This window comes from Oncorhynchus gorbuscha, linkage group LG23, assembly GCF_021184085.1.
Source record: "Oncorhynchus gorbuscha isolate QuinsamMale2020 ecotype Even-year linkage group LG23, OgorEven_v1.0, whole genome shotgun sequence".
In the NCBI taxonomy this organism is placed as follows: domain Eukaryota; kingdom Metazoa; phylum Chordata; class Actinopteri; order Salmoniformes; family Salmonidae; genus Oncorhynchus; species Oncorhynchus gorbuscha.
The window spans coordinates 48,475,472-48,501,115 of record NC_060195.1 but is presented as its reverse complement, the minus strand read 5'-3'; the positions used below and the strand labels follow the sequence as shown (position 1 = coordinate 48,501,115).

The window sequence follows — 25,644 nt, the reverse complement described above, 5'->3', positions numbered from 1 at the left end:
ACAACCGTAAGAATCACAGTCTTCCCCGCAGACAAAGGCAGACCGGTAATGAAGTCTAGGGCGATGTGAGACCATGGTCGAGAAGGAATGGGGAGCGGTCTGAGACGACCGGCAGGAGGAGAGTTACCCGACTTAGTCTGCGCGCAGTCCGAACAAGCAGCCACGAAACGGCGCGTGTCACGCTCCTGAGTCGGCCACCAAAAGCGCTGGCGAATAGACGCAAGAGTGCCTCGAACACCGGGATGACCAGCTAACTTGGCAGAGTGAGCCCACTGAAGAACAGCCAGACGAGTGGAAACAGGAACGAAAAGGAGGTTACTAGGACAAGCGCGGCGGCGACGCAGTGTGCGTGAGTGCTTGCTTAACCTGTCTTTCAATTCCCCAGACTGTTAACCCGACAACACGCCCATAAGGAAGAATCCCCTCGGGATCAGTAGAAGCCACAGAAGAACTAAACAGACGGGATAAGGCATCAGGCTTGGTGTTCTTGCTACCCGGACGGTAAGAAATCACAAACTCGAAACGAGCGAAAAACAACACCCAACGAGCTTGACGGGCATTAAGTCGTTTGGCAGAACGGATGTACTCAAGGTTCTTATGGTCTGTCCAAACGACAAAAGGAACGGTCGCCCCTTCCAACCACTGTCGCCATTCGCCTAGGGCTAAGCGGATGGCGAGCAGTTCACGGTTACCCACATCATAGTTGCGCTCAGATGGCGACAGGCGATGAGAAAAATAAGCGCAAGGATGAACCTTATCGTCAGACTGGAAGCGCTGGGATAGAATGGCTCCCACGCCTACCTCTGAAGCGTCAACCTCGACAATGAATTGTCTAGTGACGTCAGGAGTAACGAGGATAGGAGCGGACGTAAAACGTTCTTTTAGAAGATCAAAAGCTCCCTGGGCGGAACCGGACCACTTAAAACACGTCTTGACAGAAGTAAGAGCTGTGAGAGGGGCAGCAACTTGACCGAAATTACGAATGAAACGCCGATAGAAATTAGCGAAACCTAAAAAGCGCTGCAACTCGACACGTGACCTTGGAACGGGCCAATCACTGACAGCTTGGACCTTAGCGGAATCCATCTGAATGCCTTCAGCGGAAATAACGGAACCGAGAAAAGTAACGGAGGAGACATGAAAAGAGCACTTCTCAGCCTTTACGTAGAGACAATTCTCTAAAAGGCGCTGTAGAACACGTCGAACGTGCTGAACATGAATCTCGAGTGACGGAGAAAAAATCAGGATATCGTCAAGATAGACAAAAACAAAGATGTTCAGCATGTCTCTCAGAACATCATTAACTAATGCCTGAAAAACAGCTGGCGCATTGGCGAGACCAAACGGCAGAACCCGGTACTCAAAATGCCCTAACGGAGTGTTAAACGCCGTTTTCCACTCGTCCCCCTCTCTGATGCGCACGAGATGGTAAGCGTTACGAAGGTCCAACTTAGTAAAGCACCTGGCTCCCTGCAGAATCTCGAAGGCTGATGACATAAGGGGAAGCGGATAACGATTCTTAACCGTTATGTCATTCAGCCCTCGATAATCCACGCAGGGGCGCAGAGTACCGTCCTTCTTCTTAACAAAAAGAACCCGCCCCGGCCGGAGAGGAAGAAGGCACTATGGTACCGGCGTCAAGAGACACAGACAAATAATCCTCGAGAGCCTTACGTTCGGGAGCCGACAGAGAGTATAGTCTACCCCGAGGAGGAGTGGTCCCCGGAAGGAGATCAATACTACAATCATACGACCGGTGAGGAGGAAGGGAGTTGGCTCGGGACCGACTGAAGACCGTGCGCAGATCATGATATTCCTCCGGCACTCCTGTCAAATCGCCAGGTTCCTCCTGAGAAGTAGGGACAGAAGAAACGGGAGGGATGGCAGACATTAAACACTTCACATGACAAGAAACGTTCCAGGATAGGATAGAATTACTAGACCAATTAATAGAAGGATTATGACATACTAGCCAGGGATGACCCAAAACAACAGGTGTAAACGGTGAACGAAAAATCAAAAAAGAAATAGTCTCACTGTGGTTACCAGATACTGTGAGGGTTAAAGGTAGTGTCTCAAATCTGATACTGGGAAGATGACTACCATCTAAGGCGAACATGGGCGTAGGCTTCTCTAACTCTCTGAAAGGAATGTCATGTTTCCGAACCCATGCTTCGTCCATGAAACAACCCTCAGCCCCAGAGTCTATCAAGGCACTACATGTAGCACCCGAACCGGTCCAGCGTAGATGGACCGACAAAGTAGTACAGGATTTTGATGGAGAGACTTGAGTAGTTGCGCTCACCTGTAGCCCTCCGCTTACAGATGAGCTCTGGCTTTTACTGGACATGAATTAACAAAATGTCCAGCAACTCCGCAATAGAGGCACAGGCGGTTGGTGATCCTCCGTTCCCTCTCCTTAGTCGAGATGCGAATCCCTCCCAGCTGCATGGGCTCAGTCTCTGAGCCAGAGGAGGGAGATGGTTGCGATGCGGAGCAGGGAAACACCGTTGATGCGAGCTCTCTTCCACGAGCCCGGTGACGAAGATCTACCCGTCGTTCTATGCGGATGGCGAGAGCAATCAAAGAGTCCACATCTGAAGGAACCTCCCGGGAGAGAATCTCATCCTTAACCACTGCGTGGAGTCCCTCCAGAAAACGAGCGAGCAGCGCCGGCTCGTTCCACTCACTAGAGGCAGCAAGAGTGCGAAACTCAATAGAATAATCCGTTATGGACCGTTCACCTTGGCATAGGGAAGCCAGGGCCCTAGAAGCCTCCCTACCAAAAACTGAACGGTCAAAAACCCGAATCATCTCCTCTTTAAAGTTCTGGTACTTGTTAGAGCAATCAGCCCTTGCCTCCCAGATAGCTGTGCCCCATTCTCGAGCCCGGCCAGTAAGGAGTGAAATGACGTAAGCAACCCGAGCTCTCTCTCTAGAGTATGTGTTGGGTTGGAGAGAGAACACAATCTCACACTGCGTGAGAAAGGAGCGGCACTCAGTGGGCTGCCCGGAGTAGCAAGGTGGGTTATTAACCCTAGGTTCTGGAGGCTCGGCAGGCCAGGAAGTAACAGGTGGCACGAGACGAAGACTCTGGAACTGTCCAGAGAGGTCGGAAACCTGAGCGGCCAGGTTCTCCACGGCATGGCGAGCAGCAGACAATTCCTGCTCGTGTCTGCCGAGCATGGCTCCTTGGATCTCGACGGCAGTGTAACGAGCGTCTGAAGTCGCTGGGTCCATTCCTTGGTCGGTTCCTTCTGTCATGCAGGTGAAAGAGGACCCAAAAGCGACTTGGCGAAAACAGAGTCTTTAATCCAGTAAAGTAAATACAATCAAAAAACACAACTTTCACTCGAAATGACGAGGACAAACTGGAGACTCGATCTTGAACAGCAGGTGAACAGCAGGTTGCCTCGGGAAGGCACTTGAACCAAACAGACTCAGACACCTGCTCACCACGCAGCATCTGAGGAAAACACGACACGACAGGGCGATACACAAACACAGCACGGTGAATTCTAGACAAGGAACCGACAGGGCAGAAACGAATAACAAGGAGAGAAATAGGGACTCTAATCAGGGAAAAGGATCGGGAACAGGTGTGGGAAGACTAAATGATTGATTAGGGGAATAGGAACAGCTGGGAGCAGGAACGGAACGATAGAGAGAAGAGAGAGCGGGAGAGTGAGAGAGGGAGGGGGAGAGAGAGGGATAGAAAGAGGGAAAGAACCTAATAAGACCAGCAGAGGGAAACGAATAGAAGGAGAAGAACAGGGACAAGGCATGATAATCAATGACAAAACATGACAGCTCCGGTACCGCTTGCCGTGCAGAGAGAACAGTCTATGACTAGGATGGCTGGAGTCTTTGACAATTTTTAAGGCCTTCCTCTGACACCGCCTTATATAAAGGTGCTGGATGACAGGAAGCTTGGCCCCATGATGGACTGGGCAGAACACACTATCCTCTGTAGTGACTTGCGGTCGGAGGCTAGACAATGTTAGTTTGTTGGTGATGTGGATGCCATGGTACTTCAACCTCTCAACCTGCTCCACAACAGCCCCGTCAGTGAGAATGGGGGCATGTCGATCCTCATTTTCCTGTAGTCCACAATCATCTCATTTGTCATGACCACGTTGAGGGAGAGGTTGTTATCCTTGCACCACATGGCCAGGTCTCGTACCTCCCTATAGGCTGTCTCATCGTTGTCGGTGATCAGGCTTACCACTGTTGTGTTATTAATGATAGTGTTGGAGTTGTGCCTGGATGTGCAGTCATGAGTGAACCGGGAGTACAGGAGGAGACTGAGCACCCACCCCTGAAGGGCTTGGCGGATTGTTATCTACCCTTACCTCCTGGGGGGTAAGGGTAGGTCTGTCAGGATGTCCAGGATCCAGTTGCAGAGGGAGGTGTTTAGTCCCAGGGTCCTGAGCTAGTAATGAGCTTTGAGGGCACTGAGCAGTAGCCAATGAATAACAATCTCACATAGGTGTTCCTTTTGTCCAGGTGTGAAAGGGCAGTGTGGAGTGCAATAGAGATTGCATCATCTGTGGATCTGTTGGGGCAGTATGCAAATTGGAGTGGGTCTAGGGTTTCTGGGATAATGAGGTTGATGCGAGCCATGGCCAGCCTTTCAAAGAATTTCATGGCTACAGACATGAGTGCTATGGGTCAGTAGTCATTTAGGCAGATTACCTTGGGCACAGGGACTATGGTGGTCTGTTTGAAACATGTTGGTATTACAGACTCAGACAGGGAGAGGTTGAAAATGTCAGTGAAGACACTTGCCAGTTGGTCAGCACATGCTCGGAGTACACGTCCTGGTAATCTGTCTAGCCCTGCGGTCTTGTGAATGTTGACCTGTTTAAAGGTCTTACTCACATCGGCTGCGGAGAGCGTGATCACACAATCGCCTGGAACAGCTGATTTTCTCATGCATGTTTCAGTGTTACTTGCCTCGAAGCGAGCATACAGTAGAGGTTATTTAGCTCATCTGGTAGGCTCGTGTCACTGGGCAGCTCTCGGCCGTGCTTCCCTTCGTAGTCTGTAATAGTTTTCAAGCCCTGCCACATCTGACGAGCATCGGAGCCGGTGTAGTACGATTCGATCTTAGTCCTGGATTGACGTCTAGCGGGATTTCTTATAAGCTTCCGGGTTAGAGCCCAGCTCCTTGAAAGAGGAAGCTCTACCCTTTAGCTTGGTGCGAATGTTGTCTATAATCCATGGCTTATGGTTGGGGTATGTACGTACAGTCACTGTGGGGATGACATCATCAATACACTTATTGATGAATCCAGTGACTGATGTGGTGTACTCGTCCATGACATCGGAAGAATCCCAGAATATATTCCAGTCTGTGATTGCAAAACAGTCCTGTAGTTTAGCATCTGCTTCATCTGATCACTTTTTTCCGAATCACTGGTGCCTTCTGCTTTCATTTTTGCTTGTAAGCAGGAGTCAGGAGGACATAATTATAGTTAGATTTGCCAAATGGAGGGTGAGGGAGAGGTTTGTACGCGTTTCTGTGTGTGGAGTAAACGTGGTCTAGAGTTTTTTTCTCTCTTGTTGCACATTTAACATGCCGATAGAAATTATGTAAAACAGATTTAAGTTTCCCTGCATTAAAGTCCCCGGCCAATAGGCGCGCCGCCTCTGTATGAGCGTTTTCCTGTTTTCTTATGGCAGAATACAGCTCATTGAGTGCAGTTTTAGTGCCAGTATCGATCTGTGATGGTATATAGACAGCTATGAAAAATACAGATGAAAACTCTCTAGGCAGATAGTGTGGTCTACAGCTTATCACCTCAGGCGAGCAAAACCTCGATACTTCCTTAGATATTGTGCACCAGCTGTTGTTTACAAATATTCATAGGCTCCCGCCCCGTGTCTTACCAGAGTTTGCTGTTCTATTATGACGATAAAGTGTATAACCCGTCAGCTGTATGTTGTTAATGTGGTCATTCATTAATGTCGTCGTTCAGCCAAAACTCGGTAAAACATAAGATATTACAGTTTTTAATGTCCCGTTGGTAGGGCATACTGTATGTGCTTTCAGTTTGTCCCATTTCTTTTCCAGCGATTGAACGTTAGCTAACAGTACGGATGGCAAAGGCAGATTAGCCACTCATCACCTAATCCTCGCAAGGCACGAAGTATTTGCGCAATTACATTTAATTTTATATTTAAGTATATTAAACCAAATACTTTTACTCAAGTAGTATTTTACTGGGTGATTTTCACTTTTACTTGAGTCATTTTCTATGAAGGTATCCTTACTTTTACTCAAGTACGACAATTGGGTACTTTTTCCACCACTGTTTATTATAGTTTTATCTAAAAACGTCAACTTTTTTAATTTGGTATTTTATTAGGATCCCCATTAGCTGTTGCAAAAGCAGCAGCTACTCTTCCTGGGGTCCACACAAAACATGAAACATAATACAGAATGACATAATACAGAACATCATTAGACAAGGACAAAACTACATTCATTAATGTTTAACTATTTCGATTTTTTATAAATTCCCTAAGGAGGATGATCCTCCCTTTCCTCCTCTGAGGAGCCTCCACTGCCCCATACTCCATGGACAGCATGTTTCAACATTGCCATCGATCCACTCAAATTATTTATCAAACACACATACAGTGCCTTGCGAAAGTATTTGGCCCCCTTGAACTTTGCGACGTTTTGCCACATTTCAGGCTTCAAACATAAATATATAAAACTGTATTTTTTTGTGAAGAATCAACAACAAGTGGGACACAATCATGAAGTGGAACGACATTTATTGAATATTTCAAACTTTTTTAACAAATCAAAAACTGAAAAATTGGGCGTGCAGAATTATTCAGCCCCCTTAAGTTAATACTTTGTAGCGCCACCTTTTGCTGCGATTACAGCTGTAAGTCGCTTGGGGTATGTCTCTATCAGTTTTGCACATCGAGAGACTGACATTTTTTCCCATTCCTCCTTGCAAAACAGCTCGAGCTCAGTGAGGTTGGATGGAGAGCATTTGTGAACAGCAGTTTTCAGTTCTTTCCACAGATTCTTGATTGGATTCAGGTCTGGACTTTGACTTGGCCATTCTAACACCTGGATATGTTTATTTTTGAACCATTCCATTGTAGATTTTGCTATATGTTTGGATCATTGTCTTGTTGGAAGACAAATCTCCGTCCCAGTCTCGGGTCTTTTGCAGACTCCATCAGGTTTTCTTCCAGAATGGTCCTGTATTTGGCTCCATCCATCTTCCCATCAATTTTAACCATCTTCCCTGACCCTGCTGAAGAAAAGCAGGCCCAAACCATGATGCTGCCACCACCATGTTTGACAGTGGGGATGGTATGTTCAGGGTGATGAGCTGTGTTGCTTTCACGCCAAACATAACGTTTTGCATTGTTGCCCAAAAGATCCATTTTGGTTTCATCTGGCCAGAGCACCTTCTTCCACATGTTTGGTGTGTCTCCCAGGTGGCTTGTGGCAAACTTTAAACGACACTTTTTATGGATATCTTTAAGAAATGGCTTTCTTCTTGCCACTCTTCCATAAAGGCCAGATTTGTGCAATATACGACTGATTGTTGTCCTATGGACAGAGTCTCCCACCTCAGCTGTAGATCTCTGCAGTTCATCCAGAGTGATCATGGGCCTCTTGGCTGCATCTCTGATCAGTCTTCTCCTTGTATGAGCTGAAAGTTTAGAGGGACGGCCAGGTCTTGGTAGATTTGCAGTGGTCTGATACTCCTTCCATTTCAATATTATCGCTTGCACAGTGCTCCTTGGGATGTTTAAAGCTTGGAAAATATTTTTGTATCCAAATCCGGCTTTAAATTTCTTCACAACAGTATCTCGGACCTGCCTGGTGTGTTCCTTGTTCTTCATGATGCTCTCTGCGCTTTTAACGGACCTCTGAGACTATCACAGTGCAGGTGCATTTATACGGAGACTTGATTACACACAGGTGGATTGTATTTATCATAATTAGTCATTTAGGTCAACATTGGATCATTCAGAGATCCTCACTGAAATTCTGGAGAGAGTTTGCTGCACTGAAGGTAAAGGGGCTGAATAATTTTGCACGCCCAATATTTCAGTTTTTGATTCCTTAAAAAAGTTTGAAATATCCAATAAATGTCGTTCCACTTCATGATTGTGTCCCACTTGTTGTTGATTCTTCACAAAAAAATACAGTTTTATATCTTTATGTTTGAAGCCTGAAATGTGGCAAAAGGTCGCAAAGTTCATGGGGGCCGAATACTTTCGCAAGGCACTGTACAACAAGCCCAGCAAAGGAAGTAGGGATTCCTTCCTTTAGATCTGCCAGTCTTAACTAGTTCAGAACGCCAAGTGCTGCCTCGTGGCTGCTGTAGCTCTCTAGGCAGTGTGTGTTTGAGAGGGCAGAGAGTGTGGTGTTGTGTATGATTCCGTTTACAGGCACAGGCTGATCCCCCTGTTGTTCATTAGGTACAGCTAAACTCCTTTGGTGGGGAAGTTTGTTGACATGATGGAGGACAACCAACCTCAAGGCTCAGGAAGAAGATCTAGAGCTATAACACAGTTATCCTACAGATCAAATCAGCACCAGTGGACCATATCCAAATACGGACTACTGGAAAGATGGTAGGTGGGATAACCCTAATTGAAAGCCTATCCATGAACACAACTCTGTGGATCAGCCAAGCACCCCCCCCCAAAAAAAAAACGTCCTCACAAATATATTCTACAGTGACTGGTGAAATTAAGTTATTTTAACTGTGCAACTGTCAGGAAACACCCAGACCACAGAAACACTTGCACACACGGAGACATTCATGGGCACATTTTATGATAACCAGACAAATACCAGGGTTCTTACACACTGTACAATCTTTCTTTTTCAAATACAAATGTGATGTGAACATAGCCTCTCTGTCCTCGCAGTACACATCGGATTACAGCTCCTATGAAGAGATCTTCTATGAGGCTACTATCAATCCCCAATTGGGTCACAGACAGGGCACAGTACAGTACAGCACACCAACAACCATATCACCTTTTGAACCCAACCAGGGAACTACAGACATGAGTCAAATAAAGATTATACAGTACTCTCTTGTGGCTCCGTATTGATCGAGATGAAGAATATCAAGGGTTACAAATATCAGTTCCACGGGGAATTGTGAGTTTATATAGAGAGCTCAACGAGTATCAAACAGTGACTCAAAAGTGGTGTTAAATACCGTGAAGAGAAGATCAGTATGAATGAATATGTTTGAAACAGTTCCAATTCATCAATATTCAAAGTCCAAGTTCGTTGCGGTACATCCCTGTTCACCTTGGACATCACCCTCTCGAGGGCTTTAAGAGTATACACACGTAACACATTGGCTTGGGGCTTATGGGTCAGCCAATATTTATTCTGTGTCCAAAATGTGCATTGCTCTTACTGATGGTTTGTGTGAAATCTGACTGGCTTTGATATATGATGTAATCTGCGGTATTGGCAGTCCGCTCAGTCATTTTCGCACAGACAGTCTTGGCGGGGCCCTCATTCAAACTGATAGAGGACTCAGGGTGGGGTTTGGGGGGGGGGGTCTTCGACCAACGTCTCATAGGAGAGGCCCTTAGGTACAGATCCAGATCAGATGGTATTTGATTCTGATTTTTCTATATTTAAAAGGGATCTTCAACTTTTCTTTTCTTTTTCTTTCCTCAACGTTGATTTTCTTATTGAGGGCGATTACAGTGGCAAATCAAAGGGCTTGTGCTGTGCTCTATACGATATCGATCAGAGTTTCGTTTACAGTGCCTTGAGATAAATGTCCTGGTAGAGGAAGTAGCCAGCGTCCACAAATTAAATGCATTTCTCTGTGTCATCAAGCTTGGAGGTAGATGTACTGTACATAGTTTGAGGTTCGTGTTTTTATACTACGGCACACTTCCGCAGAATAAAACGCTCTAACTCCACTCAGACACACCATTCTGTCTCTCTCTTTCCTTTTCTCCCTCTCTCACTCAACTCAAGACACAGCTTCAAGCAATCTTGGCAGCAATTGTTTGGTTTATTTCTCAAAATTGTTCAGTGAGGATAAAATCAAGAAAATGAGTGGGAGGGGGATAGAGGAAGAGAGAAACAGAGAACTGGAAACTATTTTTGCAATTGAAGCTGATAAATTCGTGAGAATACCTCAGGTATTACAAAGGAAATGTGTTAAGATGGATAGCTCTGCAGGTATTCTCACCACGGACAAATAAAAAGGACATTTGGACAATTGTGTTTGTTCCTAGTTTGGCAAAGCAATGTCATTTTGTACCAAAACATATTTATCAAAAGTACCAATGGTATGATTTTTTCACGACACTTTCTTGTTAATGACATTTCGCAGATATACTTACTGTACAGTAGCCCTTCATTCTCTAGTCAATTACCACATACATACCAGCAAAGCATAAATGAAATGAATACCCTTCGTTGCCTTTCAAAATTATTTATAAAAAAATCACAGCATTTTCAGCATTTTTCAGTGAACATCAAATAATGACATTTCCATTCTGTCAACATATTATTCTGCACATCAGAGGGCCACAGCATCAATAGAAGTCTAAATGTCAAATTTGTCATATTATTGTTTTGTGTCTGCCCTCCAACTTTCTACACGCATGTTTGATGGAATAATTGCCCATTTTAGGTACAAAATGAACATGAAAAGAATAAGGGCAGGCTTTGATGCTTAGCCTGCAGTAAATACACGCACCAATCAAAGACAATGGTTATTTATTTGTCTTAGAGTGAAACCAGCGGGGCTTCTGTCATGTTTCCCTTCACACGTACAATAAGCAGCATTGACACACGGGTGTATATGCAGCCCAAGCTTTTAATGTGCATTTACAATTGATGTGACGTGCTTCTGTGAGGTGGTTCCTAAACGTGGGAGAGCGGCCTAGCCTGGTTAGATGGCCTGCTGGAGAGCATAAATGGAAGGAGATAGACGGTGCGTAAACAAGGCCAGAACCTCTGAAGTGAAATGTTCATCTTTATTGCTTTTCATCTCACACGGATTGCACTGAATCATCTGACTGTGTGCTTTATGATTTGATTTGGCCCTGTGATGTGTTGATTGAGACCTCGCACCTCGATGTGTGGATGTGTAGAGTTCTGAATAGCTTGGGGTAAAACTTTCTTTTTTTCCCAACCTCAATCTAGCAATATGTTTCACACAATGGGAATACAACTGTGATTGCCCTGTGGTTAAAGTGGTGAACGCGTGGGTACACTCTGATGCAGCGGTCCTCTGAAATACCCACTTGAAGACTTCTGGATGAACAGTAGAGCTTTGGGTAGCACTGTACCTAACGTCTAAGGACTTTAAGCATCGCTATAAAATATTTGAGTGCTTTTCAAAGTCTCAAACTCTCCCAGTCCAATATCCATTCAATTCAATTCAACACAACAACACAAGAACGAGACCACCAGCTGTTCAAGACAAATCTGTTATCACTCTCTCCATAGCCGATGTAAGACCTTGAACCTCACTAGGGTAGGGGGCAGCATTCGGAATTTTGGATGAAAAGTGTGCCCAAAGTAAACTGCCTGCTACTCAGGTCCAGAAGCTACGATATATATGTAATTGGTAGAGGTGGATAGAACTGTTAGAATGATGTCTGTGAGTATAACAGAACTGATATGGCAGGCGGAAAACTGAGGAAAATCCATTCAGGAAATGCTATTATTTTGAAATGCCTGTTTTTCCATTGAAAGCATATCGACCATACAAAGACTTATGACCCAGTTCACGATCCCTACGGCTTCCACTACATGTGCCCAGTCTTTAGGCATTGGTTCAGGCTTTTACTCTGAACAATGAGGGAGAAACACTTGCTTGGCATCCGACAGCAAGGTGCTACAGAGGGCAGTGCGTACGGCCCAGTACATCACCGGGGCCGAGCTCCCTGCCATCCAGGATCTCTATACCAGGCGGTTTCAGAGGAAGGCCCTAAAAATTATCAGACTCCAGCCACCCAAGTCATAGACTGTTCTCTCTGCCTTCGTACAGCAAGCGGTACAGATGCGCCAAGTCTGGAAGAAGCAGGACCCTGAACAACTTTTACCCCCCAAGCCATAAGGCTGCTAAATAGCTAGTTAAATATTTAACCAAATTAGCTACCCCGACTATCTGCCTTGACCCTTTGTGCAATCTTTTTTTTTACTCATCACAAACGCTGCTGCTACTGTTAATTATAAATCCTGTTGCCGAGTCACTTTATTCCTAGTTATGTGTACATATCTACCTCAATCACCTCATACCCCTCCACATCAACTTGGTACTGGTACCTTGTGTATATTCCCAAGTTAAAGTTCATCATTGTGTATTTATTATTACTTTTATTATTATGTGGTATTACTTTTTCTTTCTCTCTGCATTTTTGCGAAGTGACCGTAAGTAAGCATTTCCCTGTTAGTCTCCACCTGTTGTTCACGAAGCATGTCACAAATACAATTTGATTTGATTTGATTTTAAGTTCAAGTCTTACATAAACTGTTTGTTTGCACAACTTTAACTACATTCCAAAAGAAAAGGCTGGCAAATAAAATAAAAAAACATCCTATGAAACACTCCTCTTCCCCGTTCCTAAATTAAGTTATTATATTGTCTGTGGGTAGGCTACCTTCCAAAGAACATTGCTGATTTTTTTCAACTTTTGATGCAACACATGCCAGTGAGTTTTTACTTCTAAGAATTGAAGAATATAAAAAGAGGGGATATCGTACTGACTCTGTCAAAGCTGGTAATCTTCTTCCTGGAAGTGTATGGCAGGCTTTGGCATGGACTGAGGGGGAAGAGCATGTCTAAGGCCCTTAGCATCGCTTTATGGTTGGGAAAATGATGGATTGTCAACTCAACCTTACACTCCACTAGCATGTCTAGGCCAGAGTAGCGGAGGTGGTTAAGAGGATTTAACTCACCGTCACATGATGGCTAACCTTGACTGAGACCGAAAGAAGCATTACCCTAAAGAAACATATTAGCTCCCCAAGCTAATTCCTAGACTTTAACTCAATGGAATAACAGTCTGGAGACATGCATATGACCCAGGTCCGACACAGACAGGTCACTCTTTAGTACATGACTGCAGAGGACTAGACAAAGAAAAATGAGATCATTTGAATGCAAATTTCCCTTAGCATATACATTTTTGACAAACGGGCCATTCCCTGTCCCCAAAGCTATGCAATAAATCTGCAACGTCATCCTACAGCATCTGTCTTTATTTTGCCATAATAAGAAAGGCCATCCAGTGATATTCCTATCATTATGCGCTGTTTTTGATCTCAGAAAAAGCCAAATGAAGAGCAATAAAAGACAAGAAAATCTATACTGAACTTGATAGCTCCATTCCAACACACAGAATATTGATCTTAGAGTCCCAGTAGTAGAAATGGGATCATGTCCCTCGATGTTACCTAGGTTACTATTTAAATCTATTATCACAGCAAAAAAAGCTTCCCTGTTTGGGAAGCTCACCTGAATACTCTTTATGGCTGAATTACATGTACAACTTTTCAACACTACTGATCTTCCTCCTGTTAACAGCAATTCAGAACCTACTAAAAGTCCCATGTCTGGTCTTCCATTACTCACTGCATAAATTCCCTCATAGATGTTCCTGTGACTTTGCTGAAACACACTAAATGCTCAGATCATGAACTGTACATCAGAGAGTGACTAAAAGTGATTGATTTCATTGCTGATAAACCTTGGGTGTAAATGTCCCCTTTTGTAAAAATTCTGACGACCTCGGTACTATTTGTATTTTACAAATCATGACATAGCTTCATTCTAAGTTCATCTAAACTAATATGGCACTGTGATTACTGACTGACTTTCCTTCAATCCCAGGCCTCTCAGAACCGAAATGCACTGCACAAATATAATACCCCCAAGACATGCTTAGCTCTCACCATTACAATAACAAGGGAGGTTAGTATTTTTTTGGGGGGGGAGGGTGTGATATATGTATGTAACTTTCTCAATCATCAACATTCACAATTCGTTAGGGATTATCTATTATCATGGCAGAATCCACATTAATGTATACTGAACAAAACTATAAACACAACAATTTCTAGGAAATTAATGAGTTGCAGTTCATATGAGCAAATCAGTCAATTGAAATACATTTATATAGATATGCATCTTATATTTATTTATTTTTATTTATCCTTTATTTACCTGTTAGTCACAGATACCTTAACTTTTTACGGCTAGGCACCCATCGACAACATTCCACTGAAAAGGCAGCGCGCAAAATTCAAAAATATGTGGTAGAAATATGTAACTTTCATACATTAACAAGACCAATACAGCAAATCAAAGTTAAACTTCTTGTCATTCTACTCATCATGTCTGATTTCAAAAAGGCTTTACAGCGAAAGCACAACATATGATTATGTTAAGTCAGAGCCAAGTCACAAAAACACACAGCCATTTTTCCAGCCAGAGAGGAGTCACAAAAAGCAGAAATATAGATCAAATTAATCACTAACCTTTGAGGATCGTCATCAGATGACACGTATAGGACATCATGTTACACAATACATGTATGTTTTGTTCGATAAAGTGCATATTTATATCCAAAAATCTCAGTTTACATTGGCGCGTTACGTTCAGTAATGTTTTGCTTCCAAAACATCCGGTGATTTTGCAGAGAGCCACATTAATTTACAGAAATACTCATATTAAACAATGATAAAAGATACAACTGTTATTCACAGAATTAAAGATATACTTCTCCTTAATGCAACCGCTGTGTCAGATTTAAAAAACACTTTACGGGAAAAGCAAACCATGCAATAATCTGAGTACGGTGCTCAGAGACCAAAACAAGTCAAACAGATATCCGCCATGTTGAAGTCAACAGAAGTCATAAATAGCATTATAAATATTAACTTACCTTTGATGATCTTCATCAGAATGCACTCCCAGGAATCCCAGTTCCACAATAAATGTTTAATTTGTTTCAATAAAGTTAATCTTTATGTCCAAATACCTCCTTTTTGTCCGCACGTTCAGCCCAGTAATCCAAATTCATGATGCACGAGCAGACGAAAAGTCAAAAAGTTCCATTACAGTCCGTAGAAACATGGCAAACGATGTATAAAATCAATCTTTACGATGTTTTTAACATAAATGTGTTCCAACCGGAGAATTCCTTTGTCTTCAGAAATGCAATTGAACTCAAGCTAACTCTCACGTGAACGCGCGTCACAAGCTCATGGCACTCTGCCAGACACCTGGCTCAAACAGCCTTCGTGAGCCTTAGGAAATGAATGCTTCACAGTAGAAGCATCAAACAAGGTTCTAAAGACTGTTGACATCTAGTGGAAGCCTTAAGAAGTACAATTTGACCCCATAGACACTGTGTATTTGATAGGCCAAGATTTGAAAATCTACAAACGTCAGATTTCCCACTTCCTGGTTGGATTTTTCTCAGGTGTTCGCCTGTTATATGAGTTCTGTTATACTCACAGACATCATTCAAACAGTTTTAGAAACTTCAGAGTCTTTGCTATCCAGATATACCAATACTATGCATATATTAGCAACTGGGACTTAGTAGCAGGCAGTTTACTCTGGGCACGCTTGTCATCCAAACGTGAAAATGCTGCCCCCTATCCCAAACAGGTTAAAAGAAATGGGCCTCAGGATCTTGCCACAGTATTTCTGTTGAAAATTGCCATTGATAAAATGTGATTGTGTTCGTTGTCTGTAGCTTATATCTGGCCATACCATAACCTCACCCCAATCAGGGGGCGATAACAACGATAACATCAGTAAACCGCTCGCCCACACAACTCCATGCACATAGTCTGCAGTCGTGAGGCCAAATTCTTTTAAACAACATTGTAAAAAAAGACGATGTTCTTAACTGACCTGCCTAGTAAAATAAAGGTTAAATAAATAAATTAACATTACAATCTCTGGCAACAGCTCTGCTTGACATTCCTGCAGTCAGCATGCCAATTGCATGCTCCCTCAAAACTTGACATTGTGACATTGTGTTGTGTGACAAAACGGCACATTTTAGAGGGTCCTTTTATTGTCCCTCCCCAGGACAAGGTTCACCTGTGCAATGATCATGCTTCTTGATATGCCACACCTGTCAGGTGGATGGATTATCTTGGCAAAGGAGACATCCTCACTGACAGGGATGTAAAGAAATCGAGAAATAAGCTTTTTGTGTGTATGGAACATATCTGGAACATTTTCTGTTATTTCAGCTCATGAAACATGGGACCAACACGTTATATGTTGCGTTTATATTTTTGTTCGGTTCTTATTTACAGTAAAAGTGACTCCGAAATTACACAATACATTATTTACCATTAATTTCTATTGGACACAAAATTATCTGAAACACAACCCCAAAAAAACAGCCAACACATTTGTAGTCACAAGCTTGATGTATTCATTGCGTGTATTTGTTGCATGTGTTCATTGCGTGGTCCCGAGTGGCTCAGTTGGTAGAGCATGGCACTTACAATGCCAGGGTTGTGGGTTTGAAAATGTATGAACTCACTACTTACTTTAAGTCGCTCTGGATAAGAGTGTCTGTTAAAATGAATATGGGAGCAAATAGTTTACTTTTTAATAACCATACAGTATAAGTGGCACCCGAGTGGCACAGCGGTCTAAGGCACTGCATGACAGTGCTAGAGGCGTTACTACAGACCCTGGTTCGATCCTGGTAGGTATCACATCCGGCCGTGATCGGGAGTCCCATAGGGCTGTGCACAATTTGTCCAGGTTAGGTGAGGGTTTGGCCGGGGTAGGCCGTCCTTGTAAAAAAAGACTATGTTCTTAACTGACTTGCCTAGTAAAATAAAGGTTAAATAAATAAAGGTTAAAGATGTGAATTTTCCCAATACTTTTGGCTCCTAAAATGGGGGGACTACAGAAAGTGCTGTCATTTCTAAACGGTCCACCTGTTATGGATGAAAATACTCTCAAAATAAAGCTGAGTACAGGGCCAAAGCAATAAACAAATGTGTCACTGTCCCAATAGTCACTGCATTTCAAAATAATTTTAAGACCAAAAGCAAACATTTTCATTTTCCATTTGTGTGAGGTTTTGTTTCAAATGCAGGCGGCAGACATTTTTGAAGCAGAATTTGAGTAACACCATCATAGAGAAATACTTGTGCTGTATGATTTCAAGGCAAGAGGGTACTTTGCAATCTCTATCTTTTCTCAAATGTGTCTGTGTGTGCTGTTCTTAGCTACACATGCACCAAACTGATCCTGCATCATTCATTTGATATACAGCAGATGAGCCTCATAATCTGTCTGGATTTGAGCCGGAACGTTTAACCTCGACGACTCGGAGTGTTAGTGCTCTTTAGCATTTGACTGTTAGCCACTTTTAAACACTGTAGCGCAACCGCAAAAACATTTAAAAATGGAGCATTGAGATACATATACATACTGTAGGTAAATTGCATCAAAACTGGCATGCAGACAGACCCTGGGGGTTGATTTACACCCATAGCCTTTGAAAACGTAATGATACACAGTTCAGGATTTAATGAGGAGCCTTTCTGCCGGTGACAATGCAGGTTTATGGGGTTGGGGGGGGGGGGGGCTGACACACCCAGTGTCTCACGTGGAGGTCGCTGCATCCGTGCCAAGCCTAGTCATTAAAAAAGAAAGCGCGCACAGGGCTTCTGAGGTCTTACTTCTGAGGTTTTAGGCAGGCAAATCCCACTGTCGTCTCACTAGAATTGAAAAGCACAGAGACCTCATTTAGATAGAAGGTCTCCTGAGAAAAGATGCCATGATGGCTTCATAAACATGTTTTTCTGACGTACAGCAGGCCACCAGGGAACCATCCACAGGGAAGGGTTTTGTTGTGAGCCACACTGTGAAGGCCATCGGAACACTGTAGGTTGTGGTTGACTAAATATGTTATTTTTCCGCGTATTCGCTGATTATAAATTAAGATGCTGCCTGTTTTGTAAAGGTAATCTATCGTTCACTGTACATAGGAAATCATGACGTATCTCTTGTATTCATGGACTTTGAATTATTACATTAAATGTCTCCCTCAACAACATAAAAATACTTCTTAGAGGAAAGCCCAGTCATTTATGCTAATTTAAATCAGTGATCCTCCAAAAGTGGAACAGATGTCTTCTATCGGAAGAATCAAACTTGGTTCCTGAATGAAACATGAGATGATGTACTATGATAAAAAAGAAGACTTACTAAATGACTTCCAATATGTTAAAGAGCTCGACGGGTAGAGCTTTTTTGATAGTTCAGCAAAACAATTTGTTGAGAGATAGTAACATTTAAAAAAACAAAAACATAATTGAGACACTATATTTCCAAAGAGAACTCAGTCCATATCACCACAAACCTAGCAACAGGTAACATTGACAGTTGACTGGATGTTGGCGCAAACTATTCCAAGTGAACTTTTGCCGGAGACTATTTCTATTTCTAAACAACATTTAATTTTGGATTTTGAAGCGAGATGAAACACTGAAACCGTAATTGCCTCCTCTGCATACATATAGTTGACGTGAAATTGTATTTCTTGAATATAAATAAACGCAGAGAGCACCACGAGTACTAACTCACTGTTCATTTCCCTGGAGGGAAAATCTTATAAAAGAAAGTACTCAATAACAGTGTGAAAACATACACAATTAAGGTGAGACTCTGAAGATGTTGCACATTACCCCCTATAGACATATGCAAAAGCATTTGATTAATAAAACAACCTTACATGGGCGAGACCAAACAACTTACAGTATTTTGGTTTTATTAAAGTAGTGCATCTTTGTCGCACAGGAAACATGGGACTTTGTCTGCAGTTGCACGTTAATGCAATGCATGTTTGATTGACTCCATTCCCTAGTCGCATACAAGACATTCATAACCAAATACTCCTTAGGGTATTGTAATTAAGCATCTCTTACCTTAAGGTATCCATTTACATTACATTTACATTTAAGTCATTTAGCAGACGCTCTTATCCAGAGCGACTTACATCCTAGGCTAATCTTAAACCTTTGTCTTTGTCTTTCTGGGCACACTGAAATCACATGGATATGCTATATCACTACTCAACATCCAAATAGTCAAAAACTAAAGCAATAGGACTGGTTCTATGATTGAATTCTTGCTCTGGATGAGTGACATCATTGGTTATCACATGAAAACAACGACACAAACTACACATCTCATCCTACTGGTACATGAATGTGTTTCTGAAGCACAGAGAGCACTTGGCTGGAATGCCAGGACCTCATTGTTAATTGTCTATGGTGGTGTCAATTGTCTGCTGCTGAGATTGCCCTGCTTCCATCCACAAAACTTCCCCCCTTGGATTGGACAAGCTTTTGTTCTCCACTCATATTTCAATCAAATCCAATCCCGACTCGGTTTCCGAGCAGCAGAGGGGGGAGGGGATGGAGGGGGGGGGGGGGTGGAAGTAGACGGGGGGTCATGTGTTATCCAAAGGCCTAATGAGAACCTTCAGTCAACGCATTGGCTGTCATTTTTTATCCTGTCCTTCCTATGAGATAAGAGCGAGAGAGCGCTGTGCAGATAGAGGCTGTCCATTTCCACATGTACTAATTAAGCTGAGACTAACTCAAAAGAGCCCTAGCAGGTTTTTTTCTTCTCACATTTGAAAACAATCATTGCTGCTAGGCAACACAAGCCCCTGGTACTAATTGTCCCTCTATCAACTTAATCTGGCATTTGCAAACTTCACTTAAGTCTTTTTGAGGCCTGGATGTCTGTTTCTTGTCTTACTATGACATTAGCATGGCATTAATGTGAGCCTACTGGGTCTATGGTCCGTGTCTGCCAGACACAACAATAGCAATGTCGCAAATAAAATATTTGCGACATCTGTAATGGAAATGGAAGATATATGAGAATTATTTTGATCCGTTCAACATCATTTCTATCCGTTCGACAGGCGTGGATTTTTCTTTCATGCGTCAAATGATGAGGGAAATGTTTTGTTTTTTTCAAATAAATTATGACTGCCAATGATTGCCTACTGCTTGCAAAATAAAAAAATTCAACTATAAAAATAATGTTTCTTTGCAGGACAAGGATTATCCTGACTTTCAAGAATGCTTGAATTGCTTCACCTTGCTTTTCTGGTTGGTTTGATGCAAGTTTCACCATCCAATTACTTCAGATCTACAGGAGTGCAATTATCACCATGGCACGAACCGTGGCAATACGTTGGCACATGAAAATTATTAGAATATGGCAAATATTAGTCAGTTATTGCATTCTATCCTTGCGGGCTTTCGCGGGCTACCTGAGACATGAAACAGATAGGTGGGCAGGCATACAGGCGGTCACCAATTTATTAATGTGCAATTTGCCTAAATGGGTGATGGAAACACTTCATCCACTACTGTTTTATTCAACACTGTAGGTTTCTGTGATGTCATTATGTCCAACTGTTATCGGAACAAGATAGTTAAATGGAAACTCCCCTAGCAGGTAATTGTCGCATCTATTTTATTTTCATTTATTTAAAGCCAACAAAAAAATTACTGAGTTCATTGAAGTTCATTGAAACATAGCTACTGATCTCGTTTTTTAATTACGAAAAAGTTCAATTGGTTAATTTCCTTGCCAAGGGTGTAAAGATAGTAGGGGTCATGTTGGATATCAAGGACTACATGCTCTGATTTGGTCGGTCCGTACACTCTTCGAAAAAAAGGTGCTATGTAGAACCTAAAAGGATTTTTCGGTTGTCACATTGGAGAACGCTTTGAAGAACCCTTTTTGGTTCCAGGTAAACCCATTTTTGTTCCAGGTAAAACTCTTTTGGGTTCAATGTAGAACCCTTTCCATATAGTAATCAGGTATTATACTTAATTTTATAGAAATGGCTGAACCTGAATTCGTCCCCATTTACATTGTCACTACCGAAAGGGATATTTTTTATATAGTGATATTGAAATGATTGGAAATCACGATTACACCAAGGAAGTATTTATGCCCATTAACTCAAGGTAAATTGAAATCATGGACTGCGTGGTCTATAAATATGTGAATGACATGTTTTATAAAATGACATTTAGGCACATTCCATTTCACCACTAATAACCCCAATCATAACACGTTATAATTATGTCTGGATTCTAGCAGTAAGCCCCACTACACATTTGCCTTAATTATCTATTCCCCACCATTTTAACTGTGACTTTTGTATGCGCTGCAATGAACAAATCCTCTGCAGTCGCTTGCCGCCAAGACCTACGCGGGCACTAATGTGGAAGAAAGACAAATGTTGTAAACATTAGGGCTTTGCCCTATCAGGGAAAATACTAATGGAATACCGGGAAGTGGCTAGAAGTGCAGTAATACTGCAGTCTATTTCTAGAGAGAAAAACAAAGCTTTTAAGGGGCCATGAATATTTTAAAGAGGAGAGGGCTCTAATAGGACCAACAGGTCTACGAGCAGTGCCTATGCTGCTCACATCGAATAAGAAATTGATTAGAAATCAGTCACTGTAAAATACAATTCTGGGCACAGACAAAGAGCGACTGAAAGAAACCATTTTCAGGCCGAGAGCCTTTTTGATTTGGCTCATGTTGATCTTGTATTGATTCCGCCTACGTTGGTCAAATATCACAATCCCACTTATGAATGCTCATTGATTGAGGCTTGATTTTCAGATGGCTAGGATGGAAGGTTGACCAGACAGGACACATGGAGAAGTTGATTAGAGCATCAGACAACCAGGGACAGATCATTGATCCAAATGTCTTTGTCTGATTGGGATGAAAGGGATTGGTACCCTTTGCGTATGCATGCAGACAAGGCCCTACCCTGGCTGAATTTGCCTCAGACTCATGCATGGGAGGAAAGTGATCATACTTTCATTGCGGAGGGTTTTTATAAGCAGTTCTATGATGGGGTCTTTTGTTCCGCAATATATACAACCATCTTTGATTATATTATTCTTCCAATTCCAAACTAATAATTGTGATGGAAAATGGGAAACATGAGTTTTACATTCACTGTATTCCTATTTTCCTGTGTAGCTTATCATGTGGCATGACAATTCACTAGCAGCAGTTTGCTTGCACTGGTACCATGCAATTGTGCATCCAGCAAAAGGAAAGGCACATTAAAACTCAGTTTCCCAGAAATCCAGGTAAACCAATGTTTCTCTCACTAATATTATAAGAAATCCCATAGCTTTGTCATGTGTACCAATCATCTCGCCTTCCTCCCAAAGTGTGCACTTGTTTACTTCCCTTCACTGATTTGAAAGGAAATAACTGGTATAAGATGGTGGAAACTCCCACTAGTCCTTGCCTCCACCACTCCAATGCTTTTTGATTTGTGTAAAGGAGTGAACAAGTGCACACTTCAGGAAAAACAAAGATATTATTGAGACCCACCCCATGGTCTACACCCTACATACTCAACTGGCGGACCACGGACCAGATCCGGACCCAGAACGGGGTTAATACTCGGTCGGGTTTCGAGGTCGCATGTGTTGCGAGGTGGTGGTTTGTTACTAAGCCGATAAATTACAATGTCCATCCACACCTTTGCCACCTAGGATTTTTTTTGTGACTGGACCTTCTCAAATAGTACTTGAGTATCCCTGGTCTACACCTATGAAAAGCCCATGTTTTACCATACAAGGAAAAGTGGTGTCTTTGTACAATCAATGTTCCAGAGCATCTGAAATTCTCTGGGGAAATCAAAGGATTGGTGTGTACAGTATTACCACCTGCTCATGATATAAAAACAAGCAATGCTCTGCACCAACTGAGAAACTAATAGAGATAGCAGGGTACAAGAAGTAGCTAATGTATGTTGTATCAGGTTCATAAAGTGAGAGATGGCTCCATCACTGTACAAAACCATTTTTATAACAACAAAAACATTCTGTGTAAGATATGAATTACTGAGAACTGCAATGAGGCAGGATCTCTGGTGGCTTCTCCAAAGCTCTAATTTACACTCTTATATGAAAAGGTGCTATCAAGAACCTTAAAACCTCTTAAGGATCTGCCCCTTTTCTTCAATTTTTGCTCAAATCAAACTCAAATCAAACTGCCTGTAACTCAGGCCCTGAAGCAGGGATATGCATTTTTATTGGTACCATTTGAAAGGAAACACTGACGTATTTGGAAATGTGAAAGGAATGCAGGAGAATATAACACAATAGATCTGGTAAAAGACAATACAAAGAGAAAAACAACAGTTCTTTTGTATTTTGTTTGTACCATAATCTTTGAAATTTCAAGAGAAAGGTCAAAATGTATTATTCCAGCCCAGGTGCTATTTAGATGTTGGTCACTAGATGGCAGCAGTGTATGTGGAAAGTTTTAGACTGATCCAAAGAACAATTGCATTTATGTTCAAAATGTTGTGTGAAAGACTGCCCAAACGGGCCTAATTTGGTTATTAATAACTTTTCATGTTCAAAATTGTGCACTCTCCTCAAACATTAATATGGTTTTCTTTTACTGTAATAGCTACTGTCAATTGGACAGTGCAGTTGGATTAACAAGAATTTAAGCTTTCTGCCAATATCAGATATGTCTATGTCCTGGGAAATGTTACTGTTACTTACAACCTCATGTTAATAGCATTAGCCTACATTAGCTCATCCGATCCTGAAGAAGTTTTAAAGGCTTCTTTGGCTGTCCCTATAAGAGGACCCTTTGAAGAACCCTTTTTCCTTTTTAGTTGCAGGTAGAACCATTTCTACAGAAGGTTTTACATGGAACCCAAAAGGGTTCACCTGGAACCAAAAAAGGGTTATCCTATGGGGACAGCCAAAGAACCCTTTTTTTAAAGAGTATAGTGCATAAAGAAGATAAAACGAATCTCCTTTAACTACTTTGCTCCTGCATAAAGGGAACATACACCACAGAAGATCTCTGAACAATGTTGCTTTGACCCCATAATATGATCTTGCACATTCCATGACAGACATTTTATGAGATGAGATGTAATTCTTACCTTTGTAGAAGCATTCCTCGCTGTGCATGATAGTAATTCTCTGTGCACCCAGACAGGAGGCACGGTGGAGCTCACAGTGGTTCTGATACAACTTGCCGTCCGAGCCACACACCGGTTTGTAGTGTGGTTTACAGCGGTCCAGACAGTTGCACTCCCCTTTACCACTCTCATGGTTGACCACGCAGTGACGCCCAAGGCCACAGTACTTGTGCTCACAAGGACTCTGGAAGCCCTTGTTATGGCCCAAAAACCCTGCAAGGAACACACAAATAAAGAAATGTTTAAAATCAGACAATAATAAGATTAATAGGACGATAGTATGTTAGAGTTTGAACGTTGGCTTAAAGTACAGCTGTAGGAGCTTAATTTGACCAGTTTCTCACAGAATAAAAATAATTCTGCAACAACAGGAAATGTGAATTATTGTGTGGATTATAATTCAAATACATTTTTGTTGTATGGGTTGATAGATTTTTAGTGAGGGCAAATCAAGTCTGACATTTTAAATGGAAACTTCTAACCTTTAGAAGCCTTTTTAAAACTTGATTACACTACAAGTTTGCATTTCCTGCAACAACAGGGTGATCAAATTAAGATCCCATGTAGATGCAGGTTATACAAGAATGTAAAAACATTAACATCAGATAATAGAAAGGTAATAAGATGATAGTCAGAGTTTGAAAAGCTTTTGAAGTTCACTTGTAGTAACTGTCTAGGTTTAAGTAAATCTCGCATTGAGGCAAAAATGTGTGTTTTATATTATTTTGTACTATTTTTCAAGCAGTGAGTCAACCTTCACACGCAGTGAGTATTCTTGACAGGGCAAGAAGCACGGTAACCTCTCATCCGTACCAAATGTGTTGGGGCTCAAACGGAAGGTTGCTCTCTATTAGGTCCCCTATCCACCAGTTCCATTGCCCTTTGGAATCATTCTCAAGGGCAGTGTGCAAATTACTTTTCCTTATTTGTTTCTCTGTCTGGCTTAAGCTTTCGCAAGCAACATTGTTTCAGCTGGGCACTCAGTTTCCCGCACCGATGAGCTCGGGACAGACACAGCTCTCTTTCAGGTGTTCTTGACTTTTCTTTTTACAAAAAGAGGTTCATTTGTCAGCAAGATACATCACTTAGGCTAATTCAGGCTACAAGAGTGTAGGCCTAATGACAATCGTTGAATGTAATGACACTATGAGACTAATGATGGTCACTGAAATTATGGGAAGATTCACTCAATAAGCATCATTTATCTGCTGGAGGTCTATTTAAGTTGCTTTTTGGTTGTCTACCTCAATAATTATTAGTGCACCATTTCACTACATAAGCTAAAAGCATTGTGAATAAAGTACGAAGAAAAATGTGTATACACAACGTATCGAGCGCTGTCCTACTTTTCACAAATACACCACTATTTTGAAATGTTTATATTTATCGGACAATCCATTGCTGTAGTGAGCTATATAACATGAAATATACATTAGGATCAAAGTATAAACAAGGGGCTACCATACTCTTCTCTGTAATCATCTTTGAGCTTTAGTATCGGCCATTGAATAAAGAGTGGTGCATCGTAATGGTACGATGTTTCAGTGCCTCAGATGCCTTCTTTACAATTACCAATGCATCTGCCCCACAAGGTTC

At 42.1% G+C, this 25,644-nt stretch overlaps 1 protein-coding gene across 1 annotated transcript in view; it reads right to left on the bottom strand.

The window, feature by feature from the left end:
- LOC124011297 (follistatin-related protein 5-like) overlaps positions 1 to 25,644 on the bottom strand; it is a 195,145-nt gene that overhangs the window by 92,977 nt on the left and 76,524 nt on the right. The window contains 1 exon segment of the mRNA XM_046324524.1: positions 24,010 to 24,261. Coding sequence (XP_046180480.1) covers positions 24,010 to 24,261 — 252 coding nt within the window.